The 17,111-nt window shown below is 48.1% G+C and overlaps 1 protein-coding gene across 1 annotated transcript in view; it reads right to left on the bottom strand.

The window, feature by feature from the left end:
* The window catches only part of VPS37D (VPS37D subunit of ESCRT-I), a 67,112-nt gene that overhangs the window by 37,813 nt on the left and 12,188 nt on the right, over positions 1–17,111 (bottom strand). Inside the window, exon 2 of the mRNA XM_063956162.1 lies at positions 5,273–5,444. Coding sequence (XP_063812232.1) covers positions 5,273–5,444 — 172 coding nt within the window. The remainder of the gene's footprint in view (positions 1–5,272; positions 5,445–17,111) is intronic.

Below are 17,111 nucleotides of genomic sequence, written 5' to 3'. Positions count from 1 at the left end.
AATACGCCTCTTCTTCGTAGAAGGATCATCATTTCGGCCATTACCTTGGTAAAGACCCGAGGTGCCGTGGACAATCCAAACGGCAGCGTCTGAAACTGATAATGACAGTTTTGCACCACGAACCTGAGGTACCCTTGATGTGAAGGGCAAATTGGGACATGCAGGTAAGCGTCCTTTATGTCCAGGGACACCATAAAGTCCCCTTCTTCCAGATTCGCTATCACTGCTCTGAGTGACTCCATCTTGAACTTGAGATTTAGAATAGGTCTTACCGAGCCGTCCGGCTTCGGTACCACAAATAGCGTGGAGTAATACCCCTTTCCCTGTTGTAGGAGGGGTACCTTGACTATCACCTGCTGAGCAAACAGCTTGTGAATGGCTTCCAATACCGTCGCCCTGTCTGAGGGAGACGTTGGCAAAGCAGACTTTAGGAACCGGCGAGGGGGAGACTTCTCGAATTCCAACCTGTAACCCTGAGATACTACCTGCAGAATCCAGGGGTCCACCTGTGAGCAAGCCCACTGTGCGCTGAAATTCTTGAGTCGACCCCCCACCGTTCCTGAGTCCGCTTGTAAGGCCCCAGCGTCATGCTGAGGGCTTTGCAGAATCCTGGGAGGGCTTCTGTTCCTGGGCAGGGGCTGCTTGCTGCCCTCTCTTACCCCTTCCTCTGCCCCGAGGCAGATATGACTGTCCTTTTGTCCGCTTGTTCTTATAGGAACGAAAGGACTGCGGCTGAAAAGACGGTGTCTTTTTCTGTTGGGAGGGGGTCTGAGGTAAAAAAGTGGATTTTCCGGCAGTTGCCGTAGCCACCAGATCCGATAGACCGACGCCAAATAATTCCTCCCCTTTATACGGCAATACTTCCATATGTCGTTTGGAATCCGCATCACCTGACCACTGTCGCGTCCATAAACTCCTTCTGGCAGATATGGACATCGCATTTACTCTCGATGCCAGAGTGCAAATATCTCTCTGCGCATCTCGCATATAAAGGAAAGCATCCTTTAATTGCTCTATAGTCAATAAAATACTGTCCCTATCCAGGGTATCAATATTTTCAGTCAGGGAATCCAACCAGACGACCCCAGCACTGCACATCCAGGCTGAGGCGATGGCTGGTCGCAGTATAACACCAGTATGTGTGTATATACTTTTAAAGGTAGTTTCCAGCCTCCTATCTGCTGGATCCTTGAGGGCGGCCGTATCAGGAGACGGTAACGCCACTTGTTTTGATAAGCGTGTGAGCGCCTTATCCACCCTAGGGGATGTTTCCCAGCGCGCCCTAACCTCTGGCGGGAAAGGGTATAATGCTAATAACTTTTTTGAAATTAGCATTTTTCTATCTGGGTTAACCCACGCTTCATCACATACATCATTTAATTCCTCTGATTCAGGAAAAACTACAGGTAGTTTTTTCACCCCCCACATAATACCCCTTTTTGTGGTACTTGTAGTATCAGAGATATGCAAAGCCTCCTTCATTGCCGTGATCATATAACGTGTGGCCCTACTTGAAAATACGTTTGTTTCATCACCGTCGACACTAGATTCAGTGTCTATGTCTGGGTCTGTGTCGACCGACTGAGGTAAAGGGCGCTTTACAGCCCCTGACGGTGTCTGAGACGCCTGGGCAGGTACTAACTGGTTTGCCGGCCGTCTCATGTCGTCAACTGATTTTTGTAATGTGCTGACATTATCACGTAATTCCATAAACAAAGCCATCCATTCCGGTGTCGACTCCCTGGGGGGTGACATCACCATTATCGGCAATTGCTCTGCCTCCACGCCAACATCGTCCTCATACATGTCGACACACACGTACCGACACACAGCAGACACACAGGGAATGCTCTTATCGAAGACAGGACCCCACTAGCCCTTTGGGGAGACAGAGGGAGAGTTTGCCAGCACACACCCAAGCGCTATAATATATATGGGAACAACCCTATATAAGTGTTGTTCCTTATAGCCGCTTAAATATATAAAAATATCGCCAAAATATGCCCCCCCTCTCTGTTTTACCCTGTTTCTGTAGTGCAGTGCAGGGGAGAGTCCTGGGAGCCTTCCTCACAGCGGAGCTGAGCAGGAAAATGGCGCTGTGTGCTGAGGAGAATAAGCACCGCCCCCTATTCCGGCGGGCTTTTCTCCCGGAGTTTTAGACATTTGGCATGGGTTAAATACATACATATAGCCTCAATGGCTATATGTGATGTATTCTTTTGCCATAAAAGGTATTATATATTGCTGCCCAGGGCGCCCCCAGCAGCGCCCTGCACCCTCCGTGACCGTCTGGTGTGAAGTGTGTGACAACAATGGCGCACAGCTGCAGTGCTGTGCGCTACCTTCATGAAGACTGAAGAGCCTTCTGCCGCCTGTTTCCGGACCTTCAATCTTCAGCATCTGTAAGGGGGGTCGGCGGCGCGGCTCCGGGACGAACCCCAGGGTGAGACCTGTGTTCCGACTCCCTCTGGAGCTAATGGTGTCCAGTAGCCTAAGAATCCAATCCATCCTGCACGCAGGTGAGTTGAAATTCTCTCCCCTAAGTCCCTCGATGCAGTGAGCCTGTTGCCAGCAGGACTCACTGAAAATAAAAAACCTAAAAAACTTTTTCTAAGCAGCTCTTTAGGAGAGCCACCTAGATTGCACCCTGCTCGGACGGGCACAAAAACCTAACTGAGGCTTGGAGGAGGGTCATAGGGGGAGGAGCCAGTACACACCACCTGATCCTAAAGCTTTATTTTTGTGCCCTGTCTCCTGCGGAGCCGCTATTCCCCATGGTCCTGACGGAGTCCCCAGCATCCACTTAGGACGTTAGAGAAAAAATGGGCAGACTAGATGGGCCAAGTGGTTCTTATCTGCCGTCAAATTCTATGTTTCTATGTTTACCAGGGAGGGTTAGGGTTAGGCACTTAGCAGGGGAGGTTAGGGTTAGGCACCTAGTGGGGAGGGTTAGGTTTAGGCAGCAGGGAAGAGAGGGTTAGGGTTAGGCACCACCCGGGAGGGTTAGGGTTAGGCACCACCGGGGAGGGTTAGGTTTAGGCACCCCCAAGGAAGCGTTACGGTAGGTGGCAGGGGAGAGTCAGGGTACTTTCATGGGGGCTGTTGGGATTCTGATGGTCGGGATGCCGCTGTCGGTATTCTGACCACCGGCATTCCGTCCATCAGGATATCATACTGAATCTGCAGAAAAATGGTAGCAGGTGTTCTGGACTGATGAGCTAAAATTTTTAATATCTGGCTGTAACTGGGCAGACCGGACAACATATCTGCTGATGTTTAAGAGCAAGAGCCACAACAGCCACCATAAGCCAGCAGGACAATGCGGTGGTGGGATATATTAGACAGCAACTGAACAGTCAGCTCTTGATGTTGATGTGTTGGAAGCAGGAAAAATGTGAAAACATGGGATCTGGCTAGACGAATAGGTGAAAGCATCTCCAAAACTACAGGTCTTGTGGGTCTTTCAGGTATGCAGTGGTTAGTACCTATCAAAGTGGTCCAAGTAAGGACAACCAGTGACCTGGCGACAGAGACATGGGCATCCAAGGCTCATTGATGAACGTGGGAAGCGAAGGCTAAACCTCCTGGTCCGGTCCATAAAGAAGAGCTACTGTAGCAGGCTTTGACAAGCTGAACAAGATTAGCTGGGTGAAGGAGAGCTAGATAGCATAAACATACATGGACTACTTAACCCAATTTAAACCTGCAAAATAAAGCTTTGTATTTTATTTTAGGTCTAACTATTCTTCAACTCATACCTATATTTTTAGTTTACAGGGAAGTTAGCCTAAGCAGTATTTTCCAACCATATAGCCATACTTGAGCACAGGTGACTTAATTAGTACCTCAGTTATTTTGACTTAACCATCTGTGCTTAAGCATGGATATCCTTAATGCTTGGACTGTTAGTGTGCTTTGAGGACTGAGGATGGGAAACATTGGCCTTAAGGGACTGTGGGACTGATTCTGATTTGTACTGTACTGCACAGTCGCAGGAAAGCAGCTGTGCATTACCGTACAAATAAAATGCAAATGTATCAGGAGGCATCTCTAAAGGTGGGTACACACTGGAAAGATATATCTGAAGATCAATTGATCTGCAGATATATCTATGGACGGATCGGGCAGTGTGCTGTGCATACACACTGCCCGATCCGTCGGGGACTGACGTCATAAACTGGGCGGGCGTGTACACACGCCCGCCTAGTTCAGCTGTCAATCACCGCCGGCCGCCGCAGCATGTGTACGGGTGGTCACACACACAGCGAAGCGCCAATATATCGTTAGATATATTGGCCGTCGGCTGTGCTGCAGGACCGACGCGATACGTCTGTGAACGTATCGGCCGTACACACTGGCCGACGGACCCGCGATATATCGGCCGTTCAAGAGAACGGCCGATATATCAGCCAGTGTGTACGGGCCTTTAGAAACAGACGCCTCCTGAATGCATCTGTGATCCAAGTGCTGCGCCCTAAGACACCATTACCATTATGGTCGCAATACTCAGCCAATCTACATAACCAAATGCCTACTCAGACTGGCCATCGGAACCAGTCAGCCAACTCCGGGAAGTTTGCGCCTGACAACACAGACCCTCGTTTTGCAAAACTGACCTGGTCGGAGCACCAGCTCTGCCCCCCAAACACTGCAGCATGTCAATCATACAGAGGTTAAGGGTAACTGCAAGCGATATATCACAGGATCCGTTCTGCACATGTACAGTTCTCCCACCATCGGATTTGTAAGTAAACCATCGGATTTGCAGACAAATCCAAATCAAGGCCCAACTTCACAAAATTATTACCATAATAATTATACATGACCATTACAATAGTACAAACAACTTTAAGTTCTGCTAGTCCATATTTTCACTTCTTACTTAATAATTAGCAATTAAGCATGCTTAACAGTAACATACAATTTCCAACACTATTTTAACTGTAACGTTTATAGACTCTGGATAAGTGTCAATAAATGGACCCGATCATTTCATGAATCAATATAATAGGAAGAGAACCAAGGCACGCAGACACAACAGACCAGTGCTTGTCAAATCCAGTCTTTGGGACATACTAACAAACAGTGCATGTTTTCCAGGTCTCCTCGCAGAATCCCAAGTGAAATTATTAGATCCACCTGTGAATCTTTTAAAATGTATTGGTCAGTAATGAATACACCCTTGCTCCAGTAAGGAGATACAGAAAACACGCACTGTTAGTGAGTCGCGGGAAGTGGCTTTGAGATCACTGCAACAGAGGACATCACTCACGGATTTTTCGTAGTTTTCCACGACAGGATGCACAGGTTTCGCGCAGCAGCTGGTACTTAATTGCCAGATTAGCTTTCCCAGTCTCCAGACGTGGACGAAGGGACAAGTTTTTTTGAGCAAGCTCAAAGTTAGAAGCCAAAGACGTTTTCCTCTCTTCTTGAAGCGACTGCACCTGCGGGAAAAGGTAACAGAGAAATAACAGAAGGCCTAGGTACAAGATAAGAGAGTTAGAAGATAAAAATAAATGGAGAATAGTAAATGGTACATGGGGATGTGACTGTAATTTACCAATGGATAAACAGTTGCGTAATTAGGAGCGATTTTGGGGTATTTATCACAATGTCAAACCAAAAGTTCTCACCCTCTGGCCCAGGACCCAGAGCATATTTATCCATGCCACTAAAGCTGGCCACACATGTACTGGCATATTGCACCCAATACCAGGTAATTTTACCAATATCACAGCATGTGGAAAGTGACCAGGATCCAGATAAGGATCCTATCTAAATGGATCTGAATACTTGGCACGGCGGAAAAAGCGTTTGATAGATGAGCAATATCAGCCCAGGTGTGTACTTATCTTCCGCAACCATAAGAGAGTAGCCGGGCAGAATCCATAACTTGGCACGAGAGCTGGACAGACAGATATTGTCAGATTTGGCACGCCATGATACTATCTTTGCCAACTTTTTGTGTACACCCAGTAATAAACCTATTATTAATAATGTTTTAATATTGTGTTCTACAAATTCTGAATTACCGATGCATTATACTTAACGATAAATTGCTTTCATTCATAAAAAAACAACAACATAAAAACAATTAAAATAGGATTTTAATACCTACCGGTAAATCCTTTTCTCTTAGTCCGTAGAGGATGCTGGGGACTCCGTAAGGACCATGGGGTATAGACGGGATCCGCAGGAGACATGGGCACACTATAAGACTTTGAATGGGTGTGAACTGGCTCCTCCCTCTATGCTCCTCCTCCAGACCTCAGTTAGAAAACTGTGCCCAGGGAGACGGACATTTCGAGGAAAGAATTTATTGTTTAAACACGGTGAGTGCCATACCAGCTCACACCACGAACATACCGCAGAACGTGGCATTCAAAAGAATACCAGCCCACAGCATGAACAACACACAGCCACATGCTGAGAGAATACGTAACACAACCTGTGTGTCAACACAACCAATAATAAGACACCGCATGCCATGGCATGCACCACGTCAGCAACAGCCTGACAGAATGGAAACACCACAAGAGTGCAACCCTAACCAATAACTGCAGACACAGTACGCACAGGGACGGGCACCCAGCATCCTCTACGGACTAAGAGAAAAGGATTTACCGGTAGGTATTAAAATCCTATTTTCTCATACGTCCTAGAGGATGCTGGGGACTCCGTAAGGACCATGGGGTTTATACCAAAGCTCTAGACCGGGCGGGAGAGTGCGGACGACTCTGCAGCACCGATTGAGCAAACATGAGGTCCCCATCAGCCAGGGTATCAAACTTATATAGCTCAGCTTAAGTGTTTGAACCCGACCAAGAATCCGCTTGGCAAAGTTGAGCCGGTGAGACTCCTCAGGCATCCGCCCAAGAAGAGCCCATCTACCTAGCAGAATGGGTCTCCACCGACTGCAGTAACGACAATCCAGTCGTAGAACGAGCACGCCGAATCGCAGCACAGATCCAGCGTGTAACAGACTGCAGAGCCGCAAGCGCCCCAATCACACTGGGGCATACCGGACAAACAGAGCCTCTGTTTCCCCAATCTGAGCCAAATTGGTGACATAAATATACAAAGCCCTGACTACATCGAGAGACCTTGAATCAGCCAATGCTTAAGCAACCCCAGGCATCAAATAGGCAGGTTTCTGCAAAACACCGAAACCACTTTTGGCAGAACTACTAGCCGAGTTCTCAATTCCGCTCCATCCACCTGGAAGATCAAACAAGGGCTCTTGTGAGACCACGCCGCTACTTCCGACATCCGCCCTGCGTACGCCAAAGCCAAAAGCATGACCACTCTCCAAGAGAGAAACTTTAACCAACCCTTCATAAAGGTTCCAAACCTTTTGACCCAAGGAAACGCAACACCACGTCAAGGTCCCACGGTGCCAATGGGGCACAAATGGAGGTTGGATGTGCAGTACTCCTTCCACGAAGGTCCGAACTTCTGGAAAAGGTGCCAATTCATTCTCGAAAGAAAATTTACAAGGCCAAAACTGCACTGAAATGGAGCCTAACTTTAGGCCTGGACCCACACCTGTTCACAAAGAATGGAGAAGAACAACCCAGCTGAAAACTTCCGTAGTAGCTTTCTTGGATCCACACCAAGACACACATTTTCTTCAAACACGATGGTAAGGCTTTTCCGTTACTTCTTTTTCAGCCCGAAGAAGTGTGGAAACGACTTCACTGGGAATATCCTTTCTGGTAGGATATGGCGTTCAACCACCACGCCATCAAACGCAGCCGCAGTAAGGTTTGATACACGCCCGGATCTTGTTGTAACAGTTCCTCATGAAGAGGAAGAGGCCAGGGATCTTCTATGAGTAAATACTGAAGAACTGGATACCAAGCCCTCCTCGTTTAGACCGGAACAATGAGGATCACCTGAACCTTTGTTCTTCTTACGTTTATCACCGTCAGTAGAGTGAAAACGGAGGAGACACATAGACCAACTGAAAAAACCCAAGGTGTCCCGAGGCCGTCCACTGCTATAGCTTGAGCGTCCTCTGACCTGGAACAATATCTGAGATCTCTCGTTGAGGCGAGACGCCAACATGTCCAAATGAGGCACTCCTCAACGACTTGTCGCTTCAGTGAAAACTTCTTGATGACGACCGTATTTCTCCCGGATGGGGATCGCGTCTGCAGAGGAATCTATTTCTCCGACTTTCACATCCGGAACAAAGACTGCTAATATAGCGTTTACCAGTCTTTCCACCCAGCGGAAAACTTTCCCGGCATCTGCCGTTGCCGCTTTGCTCCATGTTCTACCCTAGCGGCTTACTTACACCACTGCTATCAAGTCGTCCGACAGAATTAACGCGGGCAGATCACGAAGCATATGTCCATTGATAATAGTCCTTAATTGAAGAAAGCTTATTGCAGACAAGCTTCCCAGTTCGACTTTTTCTCTGGAAATACTTCCCATGCAAGGACTGCTCCCCCGTCTCGGAGATCTGCATGCCTGGACACCAGGATCTCATCCTGGATTCTGAACCTTCGTCCCTCTAGGAGGAGAGAACTGAGCCGACACCACAGGAGCGAAAACCTGGCCATTAGGATTATATTCCGGCGCATGCGCAGGTGAGACCCGGACCACATTTCGACTGGCCCCGTGAAAACCACTCTGGCATTTGACCTGCTCACCGAAAAGGCCTCTTAGGCCGCACCGATCCTTTTCATCAACAGAACATATTGATGGATTTTCCCTGCAAATCTGATCCGACTCCGGATCCCCAGACCTCTTTCCACAGGAACACACAGAACTACAACCGTTCCGTATCTACTCTGATACACACCTCCGACACCTGCGTCGTTGGGAATAACAGCCTTCCCCTGTGTTGAAGAACAGTCAGAGAGAAACAACGATTTGTACTTGTGTCTTGACCACGCCTTAATCAGGAGAGTGTCCCAGTACAGAACAACAATGGCTCTTACTATTGAAAGAATACCATCCCACTGCCATCGCTCCAGTGAAATGGCAAAGACAATCCTGGATATCCACCCAGGTAATCTGAATACGGAGAACAACGCATTTAGATCTCTATTTTTTTTTTTTTTTTTAAACAGGGACAGCAGGACAATGCCCTGATCCTGACGTACCTCTGGTATGGCGTCGCGTACTAGCTCCCCTTCCAGAGGGGAAACGGCAAGATCTATTAGAAAAATCAGTGAGGGGAAACGTCTGTAACGCCAGAATTTCCCCCTTTGGATTCTATAACTAACTCACAAGACCTAATCTATTCCCGGACTGACTGAAAATTAGTAGACGAGTTCCCACCGGAGTGGGCTCCAGCCAGAAAGACTCAGCGACATGTGGTGGATGTGGTAGAAACAGAAAACGACATCCGCTTCTGCGAACCTAACAAAGCTGCAGAACTCTTACCTTTTCACCTTCCACTGTCTGCACAGAAAAGGAAAAAAGAACGGTACTGAACCGGTTAAAACGACTGCATCCCACAAAAGAATGCGTCACCAACCATTGAGAAGGAGACTAACTCACGAAGTTAGATTTACCAGCAGTATCCGCCGAGATTGACTGAACTGAGGCCTCCCCACACAGCGGTACACCGTCCCAGGGAAAAACTCCAGTATCTCTCGGAGTCAGCCTCAGCATTCCCCCGGCCATACCTCCTGTATACGTACGGCAGCCTGCGCCGCAATGTTATAGAGAAGAACCAACATAAGGAACATCCCCTCTCTCTTTAGGGTAATTCTAACGGATGCCTTTCCGAATATAAACACTCCCTCATGTGCATGTAAAGCAAATAAGCCCAAAGCATAGAAATAAAATATCACTTAGCTTCCTGTATACAATCCTTTGTGACAGGGCCCCGTGTCGACCAGGAGTTGACTTTCGCAGTATTCCATCCGCGGTGGGAAAAGAATAAACATTCGGACTCCTTGAGAGGACCTGAGACCAACTCGTCACGGCCGACCTAGAGCTTTACCAACAGAGCGACCAGCACATGAGAAGGAATACTATTATTTCAGCATTCATTAAAAATCAAAATATGAATATACATAATGTAATACACAATAACACACATATCCTATATATATATATATATATATATATATATATATATATATATATATATATATATATATATAAGCGGATTATCCGGAACCAACAGGTCCCTAGTGACCGTAATGTGTTCTGAATGTGTATGACCATGTACTGAATGCCCCAGTTGTGGATCTACCAGGAAACATTATGGTCGACAGAAAACCTAGTATTCGTCGACAGCAGGGAGTAGTAACCAGGCAAAATAACAGTCTTGCAACTCCGAGGGGACCGAGGGAAGTATACCTAAATAAGTTTAATAACACTCCCCCACATATACTACCATGTCTGTGCCCGAGCTACAGGCCCATGGAACCGTACCATACATAGACATATAAACATATATACAGGTATAAGGTAGTTACCGCATGTTAATTTACACCCAGTAACAGTTGGTGCCGACAGAGTCACCCACATACTACTATGTCTCCCATACAGTGTTTACTTTTGACAAGTATACAACTACCGACCTGCTGACACTGCATCTACAGAATCAAGTACCAACAGGCGTCGGCGATGCCGACTGTGATCCCCATAAATGACAGAGCACTCCCTCCTGTTGATACATGTCGACTAAAGCTATAGTGGGTATCCGACAGGGAACACACAGATATATATATATATTCATAACACACAGATTACATGCCCATTTGTCTAAAATAGTGCTATATTGTCCTCTATATAGCACTAAACATCGTGCCCCCCCACATCTGCACTATTTCCATTGCTTTTGGCGGGGACATGTAGAAAATGGCGCTGTATCCTGAAGTGAGGGCTAAGCCCCGTCCCTTTTTGGCGCGCTTCAGCCCGCTAATAATATAGCTTTACTTATGCTATCGGGGGTCCCTATACAGTGTCTACATACTGTATAGATGTGTTGTCACCCTCAAAGAGGTATATATATATTTCTGCCCAGGGCGCTCCCCCCTAGCGCCCTTGTAAAAACCGTTGGCGTGTGGGAGCAATAGCGCGCAGCGTGACCGCTGCGTTATATGGCGGGGGTATCGTAACCGGTGCCCAGGCACCGAATATGTACTTATGCCAGCGGTAAAACTTTCAGTAACTTGCTGCCCAGGGCGCTCCCCCCCAGCGCCCTGCACCCTGTGAGTGCCGTTGGTGTGTGGGAGCATGGAGCGCAGCGTGACCGTTGCGCTGTACCTCCGTTACTGAAGTCTTCTGCCATCACTGAAGTCTTCTTTTCTTCCAATACTCACCCGGCTTCTTTCTTCAGGCTTCTGTGAGGGGGGTGACGGAACCAAGTGATCGAACCCTCTGGAGATAATGGTGTCCAGTAGCCTAAGAAGCAGAGCCCTTAACTCAGAAGAAGTAGGTCTGACGTCTTTCCCCTCAGTCCCACGATGCAGGGAGCCTGTAGCCAGCAGGTCTCCCTGAAAATAAAAAACCTAACATAAAGTCTTTAGGGGAGCTCTACTGAGTTTCTCTAAGTGTGTGTCCAGTCACTCCTGGGCACAAAGTCTAACTGAGGTCTGGAGGAGGGGCATAGAGGGAGGAGCCAGTTCACACCCATTCAAAGTCTTATAGTGTGCCCATGTCTCCTGCGGATCCCGTCTATACCCCATGGTCCTTACTGAGTCCCCAGCATCCTCTAGGACGTATGAGAAAAATAATTACAAAAACTGAAACATAGGATGTGAAGCAGATTTAAAAACACAATTCAAGTTCCCAAAGAGGGTGGTCTTCAGTTTGCCTGCGGCCTAGCTCCCGACTACCAGCATACCGGCGCCGGAATCCCGACCGCCGGCATACCGACAGCTTTTCTCCCTCTGGGGGGGTCCACAACCTCCCTGGAGGGAGAACGTGGTGAGCACAGTGTATGCCGATCGTCGGGAGCCAGGCCGCAGGTATAACATACTACACCCCCCAAAGACTAGCTGGATACACGCTATAAGATTATCTGTCCAAGCTTTCTGGTTGGAGCGAACATCTGGTAATAATAAGAATTTACTTACCGATAATTCTATTTCTCATAGTCCGTAGTGGATGCTGGGACTCCGTCAGGACCATGGGGAATAGCGGGCTCCGCAGGAGACAGGGCACATCTAAAAAATAAGATTTTACTTACCGATAAATCTATTTCTCGGAGTCCGTAGTGGATGCTGGGGTTCCTGAAAGGACCATGGGGAATAGCGGCTCCGCAGGAGACAGGGCACAAAAAGTAAAGCTTTTCCAGATCAGGTGGTGTGCACTGGCTCCTCCCCCTATGACCCTCCTCCAGACTCCAGTTAGGTACTGTGCCCGGACGAGCGTACACAATAAGGGAGGATTTTGAATCCCGGGTAAGACTCATACCAGCCACACCAATCACACCGTACAACTTGTGATCTAAACCCAGTTAACAGTATGATAACAGCGGAGCCTCTGAAAGATGGCTTCCTTCAACAATAACCCGAATTAGTTAACAATAACTATGTACAATTATTGCAGATAATCCGCACTTGGGATGGGCGCCCAGCATCCACTACGGACTCCGAGAAATAGATTTATCGGTAAGTAAAATCTTATTTTCTCTATCGTCCTAGTGGATGCTGGGGTTCCTGAAAGGACCATGGGGATTATACCAAAGCTCCCAAACGGGCGGGAGAGTGCGGATGACTCTGCAGCACCGAATGAGAGAACTCCAGGTCCTCCTTAGCCAGAGTATCAAATTTGTAAAATTTTACAAACGTGTTCTCCCCTGACCACGTAGCTGCTCGGCAAAGTTGTAATGCCGAGACCCCTCGGGCAGCCGCCCAAGATGAGCCCACCTTCCTTGTGGAGTGGGCCTTTACAGATTTAGGCTGTGGCAGGCCTGCCACAGAATGTGCAAGTTGGATTGTGCTACAGATCCAACGAGCAATCGTCTGCTTAGACGCAGGAGCACCCATCTTGTTGGGTGCATACAATATAAACAACGAGTCAGATTTTCTGACTCCAGCTGTCCTTGCAATATATATTTTTAATGCTCTGACAACGTCCAGTAACTTGGAGTCCTCCAAGTCACTTGTAGCCGCAGGCACTACAATAGGCTGGTTCAGATGAAATGCTGACACCACCTTAGGGAGAAAATGCGGACGAGTCCGCAGTTCTGCCCTGTCCGAATGGAAAATCAGATATGGGCTTTTGTAAGATAAAGCTGCCAGTTCTGACACTCTCCTGGCCGAAGCCAGGGCTAGAAGCATGGTCACTTTCCATGTGAGATATTTCAAATCCACCTTCTTTAGTGGTTCAAACCAATGAGATTTTAGAAAGTCCAAAACCACATTGAGATCCCACGGTGCCACTGGAGGCACCACAGGAGGCTGTATATGTAGCACTCCCTTAACAAAGGTCTGGACTTCAGGGACTGAAGCCAATTCTTTTTGAAAGAAAATCGACAGGGCCGAAATTTGAACCTTAATAGATCCCAATTTGAGACCCATAGACAATCCTGATTGCAGGAAATGTAGGAACCGACCCAGTTGAAATTCCTCCGTCGGAGCACTCCGATCTTCGCACCACGCAACATATTTTCGCCAAATTCGGTGATAATGTTGCACGGTTACTTCCTTCCTTGCTTTAATCAAAGTAGGAATGACTTCTTCCGGCATGCCTTTTTCCTTTAGGATCCGGCGTTCAACCGCCATGCCGTCAAACGCAGCCGCGGTAAGTCTTGAAACAGACAGGGACCCTGCTGAAGCAAGTCCCTCCTTAGAGGTAGAGGCCACGGATCTTCCGTGATCATCTCTTGAAGTTCCGGGTACCAAGTCCTTCTTGGCCAATCCGGAACCACTAGTATCGTCCTTACGCCTCTTTGCCGTATAATTCTCAATACTTTTGGTATGAGAGGCAGAGGAGGAAACACATACACCGACTGGTACACCCAAGGCGTTACCAGCGCGTCCACAGCTATTGCCTGCGGATCTCTTGACCTGGCGCAATACCTGTCCAGTTTTTTGTTGAGGCGAGACGCCATCATGTCCACCATTGGTCTTTCCCAACGGGTTACCAGCAAGTGGAAGACTTCTGGATGAAGTCCCCACTCTCCCGGGTGAAGATCGTGTCTGCTGAGGAAGTCTGCTTCCCAGTTGTCCACTCCCGGGATGAACACTGCTGACAGTGCTATCACATGATTCTCTGCCCAGCGAAGAATCCTTGCAGCTTCTGCCATTGCACTCCTGCTTCTTGTGCCGCCCTGTCATCACATGGGCGACTGCCGTGATGTTGTCCGACTGGATCAACACCGGTTTTCCCTGAAGCAGAGGTTCTGCCTGGCTTAGAGCATTGTATATTGCTCTTAGTTCCAGAATGTTTATGTGAAGAGACGTTTCCAGGCTCGTCCATACTCCCTGGAAGTTTCTTCCTTGTGTGACTGCTCCCCAGCCTCTCAGGCTGGCGTCTGTGGTCACCAGGATCCAATCCTGTATGCCGAATCTGCGGCCCTCCAAAAGATGAGCACTCTGCAACCACCACAGAAGAGACACCCTTGTCCTTGGAGACAGGGTTATCCGCAGGTGCATCTGAAGATGCGACCCTGACCATTTGTCCAACAGATCCCTTTGGAAAATTCTTGCGTGGAATCTGCCGAATGGAATTGCTTCGTAAGAAGCCACCATTTTTCCCAGGACTCTTGTGCATTGATGTACAGACACCTTTCCTGGTTTTAGGAGGTTCCTGACAAGCTCGGATAACTCCTTGGCTTTTTCCTCCGGGAGAAAAACCTTTTTCTGAACCGTGTCCAGAATCATCCCTAGGAACAGCAGACGAGTTGTCGGCATTAACTGGGATTTTGGAATATTCAGAATCCACCCGTGCTGTTTTAGCACTTCTTGCGACAGTGCTAATCCCATCTCTAGCTGTTCTCTGGACCTTGCCCTTATTAGGAGATCGTCCAAGTATGGGATAATTAATATGCCTTTTCTTCGAAGAAGAATCATCATCTCGGCCATTACCTTTGTAAAGACCCGAGGTGCCGTGGACAATCCGAACGGCAGCGTCTGAAACTGATAGTGACAGTTTTGTACAACGAACCTGAGGTAGCCCTGGTGTGAGGGGTAAATTGGAACGTGGAGATACGCATCCTTGATGTCCAAGGATACCATAAAGTCCCCCTCTTCCAGGTTCGCTATCACTGCTCTGAGTGACTCCATCTTGAACTTGAACTTCTTTATGTACAGGTTCAAGGACTTCAGATTTAGAATAGGCCTTACCGAGCCATCCGGCTTCGGTACCACAAAAAGAGTGGAATAATACCCCTTCCCTTGTTGTAGAAGAGGTACCTTGACTATCACCTGCTGAGAGTACAGCTTGTGAATGGCTTCCAAAACCGTCTCCCTTTCGGAGGGGGACGTTGGTAAAGCAGACTTCAGGAAACGGCGAGGTGGATCTGTCTCTAATTCCAACCTGTACCCCTGAGATATTATCTGCAGGATCCAGGGATCTACCTGCGAGTGAGCCCACTGCGCGCTGTAATTTTTGAGACGACCACCCACCGTCCCCGAGTCCGCTTGAGAAGCCCCAGCGTCATGCTGAGGCTTTTGTAGAAACCGGGGAAGGCTTCTGTTCCTGGGAAGGAGCTGCCTGTTGCTGTCTCTTCCCTCGACCTCTGCCTCGTGGCAGATATGAATAGCCCTTTGCTCTCTTATTTTTAAAGGAACGAAAGGGCTGCGGTTGAAAAGTCGGTGCCTTTTTCTGTTGGGGAGTGACTTGAGGTAGAAAGGTGGATTTCCCGGCTGTAGCCGTGGCCACCAAATCTGATAGACCGACTCCAAATAACTCCTCCCCTTTATACGGCAAAACTTCCATATGTCGTTTTGAATCCGCATCGCCTGTCCACTGTCGCGTCCATAAAGCTCTTCTGGCCGAAATGGACATAGCACTTACCCGTGATGCCAGTGTGCAGATATCCCTCTGTGCATCACGCATATAAAGAAATGCATCCTTTATTTGTTCTAACGACAGTAAAATATTGTCCCTGTCCAGGGTATCAATATTTTCAATCAGGGACTCTGACCAAACTACCCCAGCACTGCACATCCAGGCAGTCGCTATAGCTGGTCGTAGTATAACACCTGCATGTGTGTATATACTTTTTTGGATATTTTCCATCCTCCTATCTGATGGATCTTTAAGTGCGGCCGTCTCAGGAGAGGGTAACGCCACTTGTTTAGATAAGCGTGTTAGCGCCTTGTCCACCCTAGGAGGTGTTTCCCAGCGCTCCCTAACCTCTGGCGGGAAAGGGTATAATGCCAATAATTTCTTTGAAATTATCAGCTTTTTATCAGGGGCAACCCACGCTTCATTACACACGTCATTTAATTCTTCTGATTCAGGAAAAACTATAGGTAGTTTTTTCACACCCCACATAATACCCTGTTTAGTGGTACCTGTAGTATCAGCTAAATGTAACGCCTCCTTCATTGCCAAAATCATATAACGTGTGGCCCTACTGGAAAATACGGTTGATTCGTCACCGTCACCACTGGAGTCAGTGCCTGTGTCTGGGTCTGTGTCGACCGACTGAGGCAAAGGGCGTTTCACAGCCCCTGACGGTGTTTGAGTCGCCTGGACAGGCACTAATTGATTGTCCGGCCGTCTCATGTCGTCAAACGACTGCTTTAGCGTGTGGACACTATCCCGTAGTTCCATAAATAAAGGCATCCATTCTGGTGTCGACTCCCTAGGGGGTGACATCCTCATATTTGGCAATTGCTCCGCCTCCACACCAATATCGTCCTCATACATGTCGACACACACGTACCGACACACAGCAGACACACAGGGAATGCTCCTAACGAAGACAGGACCCACTAGCCCTTTGGGGAGACAGAGGGAGAGTTTGCCAGCACACACCAAAAGCGCTATATATAACAGGGATAGCCTTATAATAAGTGCTCCCTTATAGCTGCTTTATATATATCAAAATATCGCCATAAATTTGCCCCCCCTCTCTGTTTTACCCTGTTTCTGTAGTGCAGTGCAGGGGAGAGACCTGGGAGCCGTCCTGACCAGCGGAGCTGTGAGAGGAAATGGCGCCGTGTGCTGAGGAGATAGGCCCC

Source organism: Pseudophryne corroboree, chromosome 2 (genome assembly GCF_028390025.1).
Source record: "Pseudophryne corroboree isolate aPseCor3 chromosome 2, aPseCor3.hap2, whole genome shotgun sequence".
Lineage (NCBI taxonomy): Eukaryota > Metazoa > Chordata > Amphibia > Anura > Myobatrachidae > Pseudophryne > Pseudophryne corroboree.
Note: the sequence above shows the minus strand (reverse complement) of the source record. Positions and strands in the feature narration are given on the sequence as shown.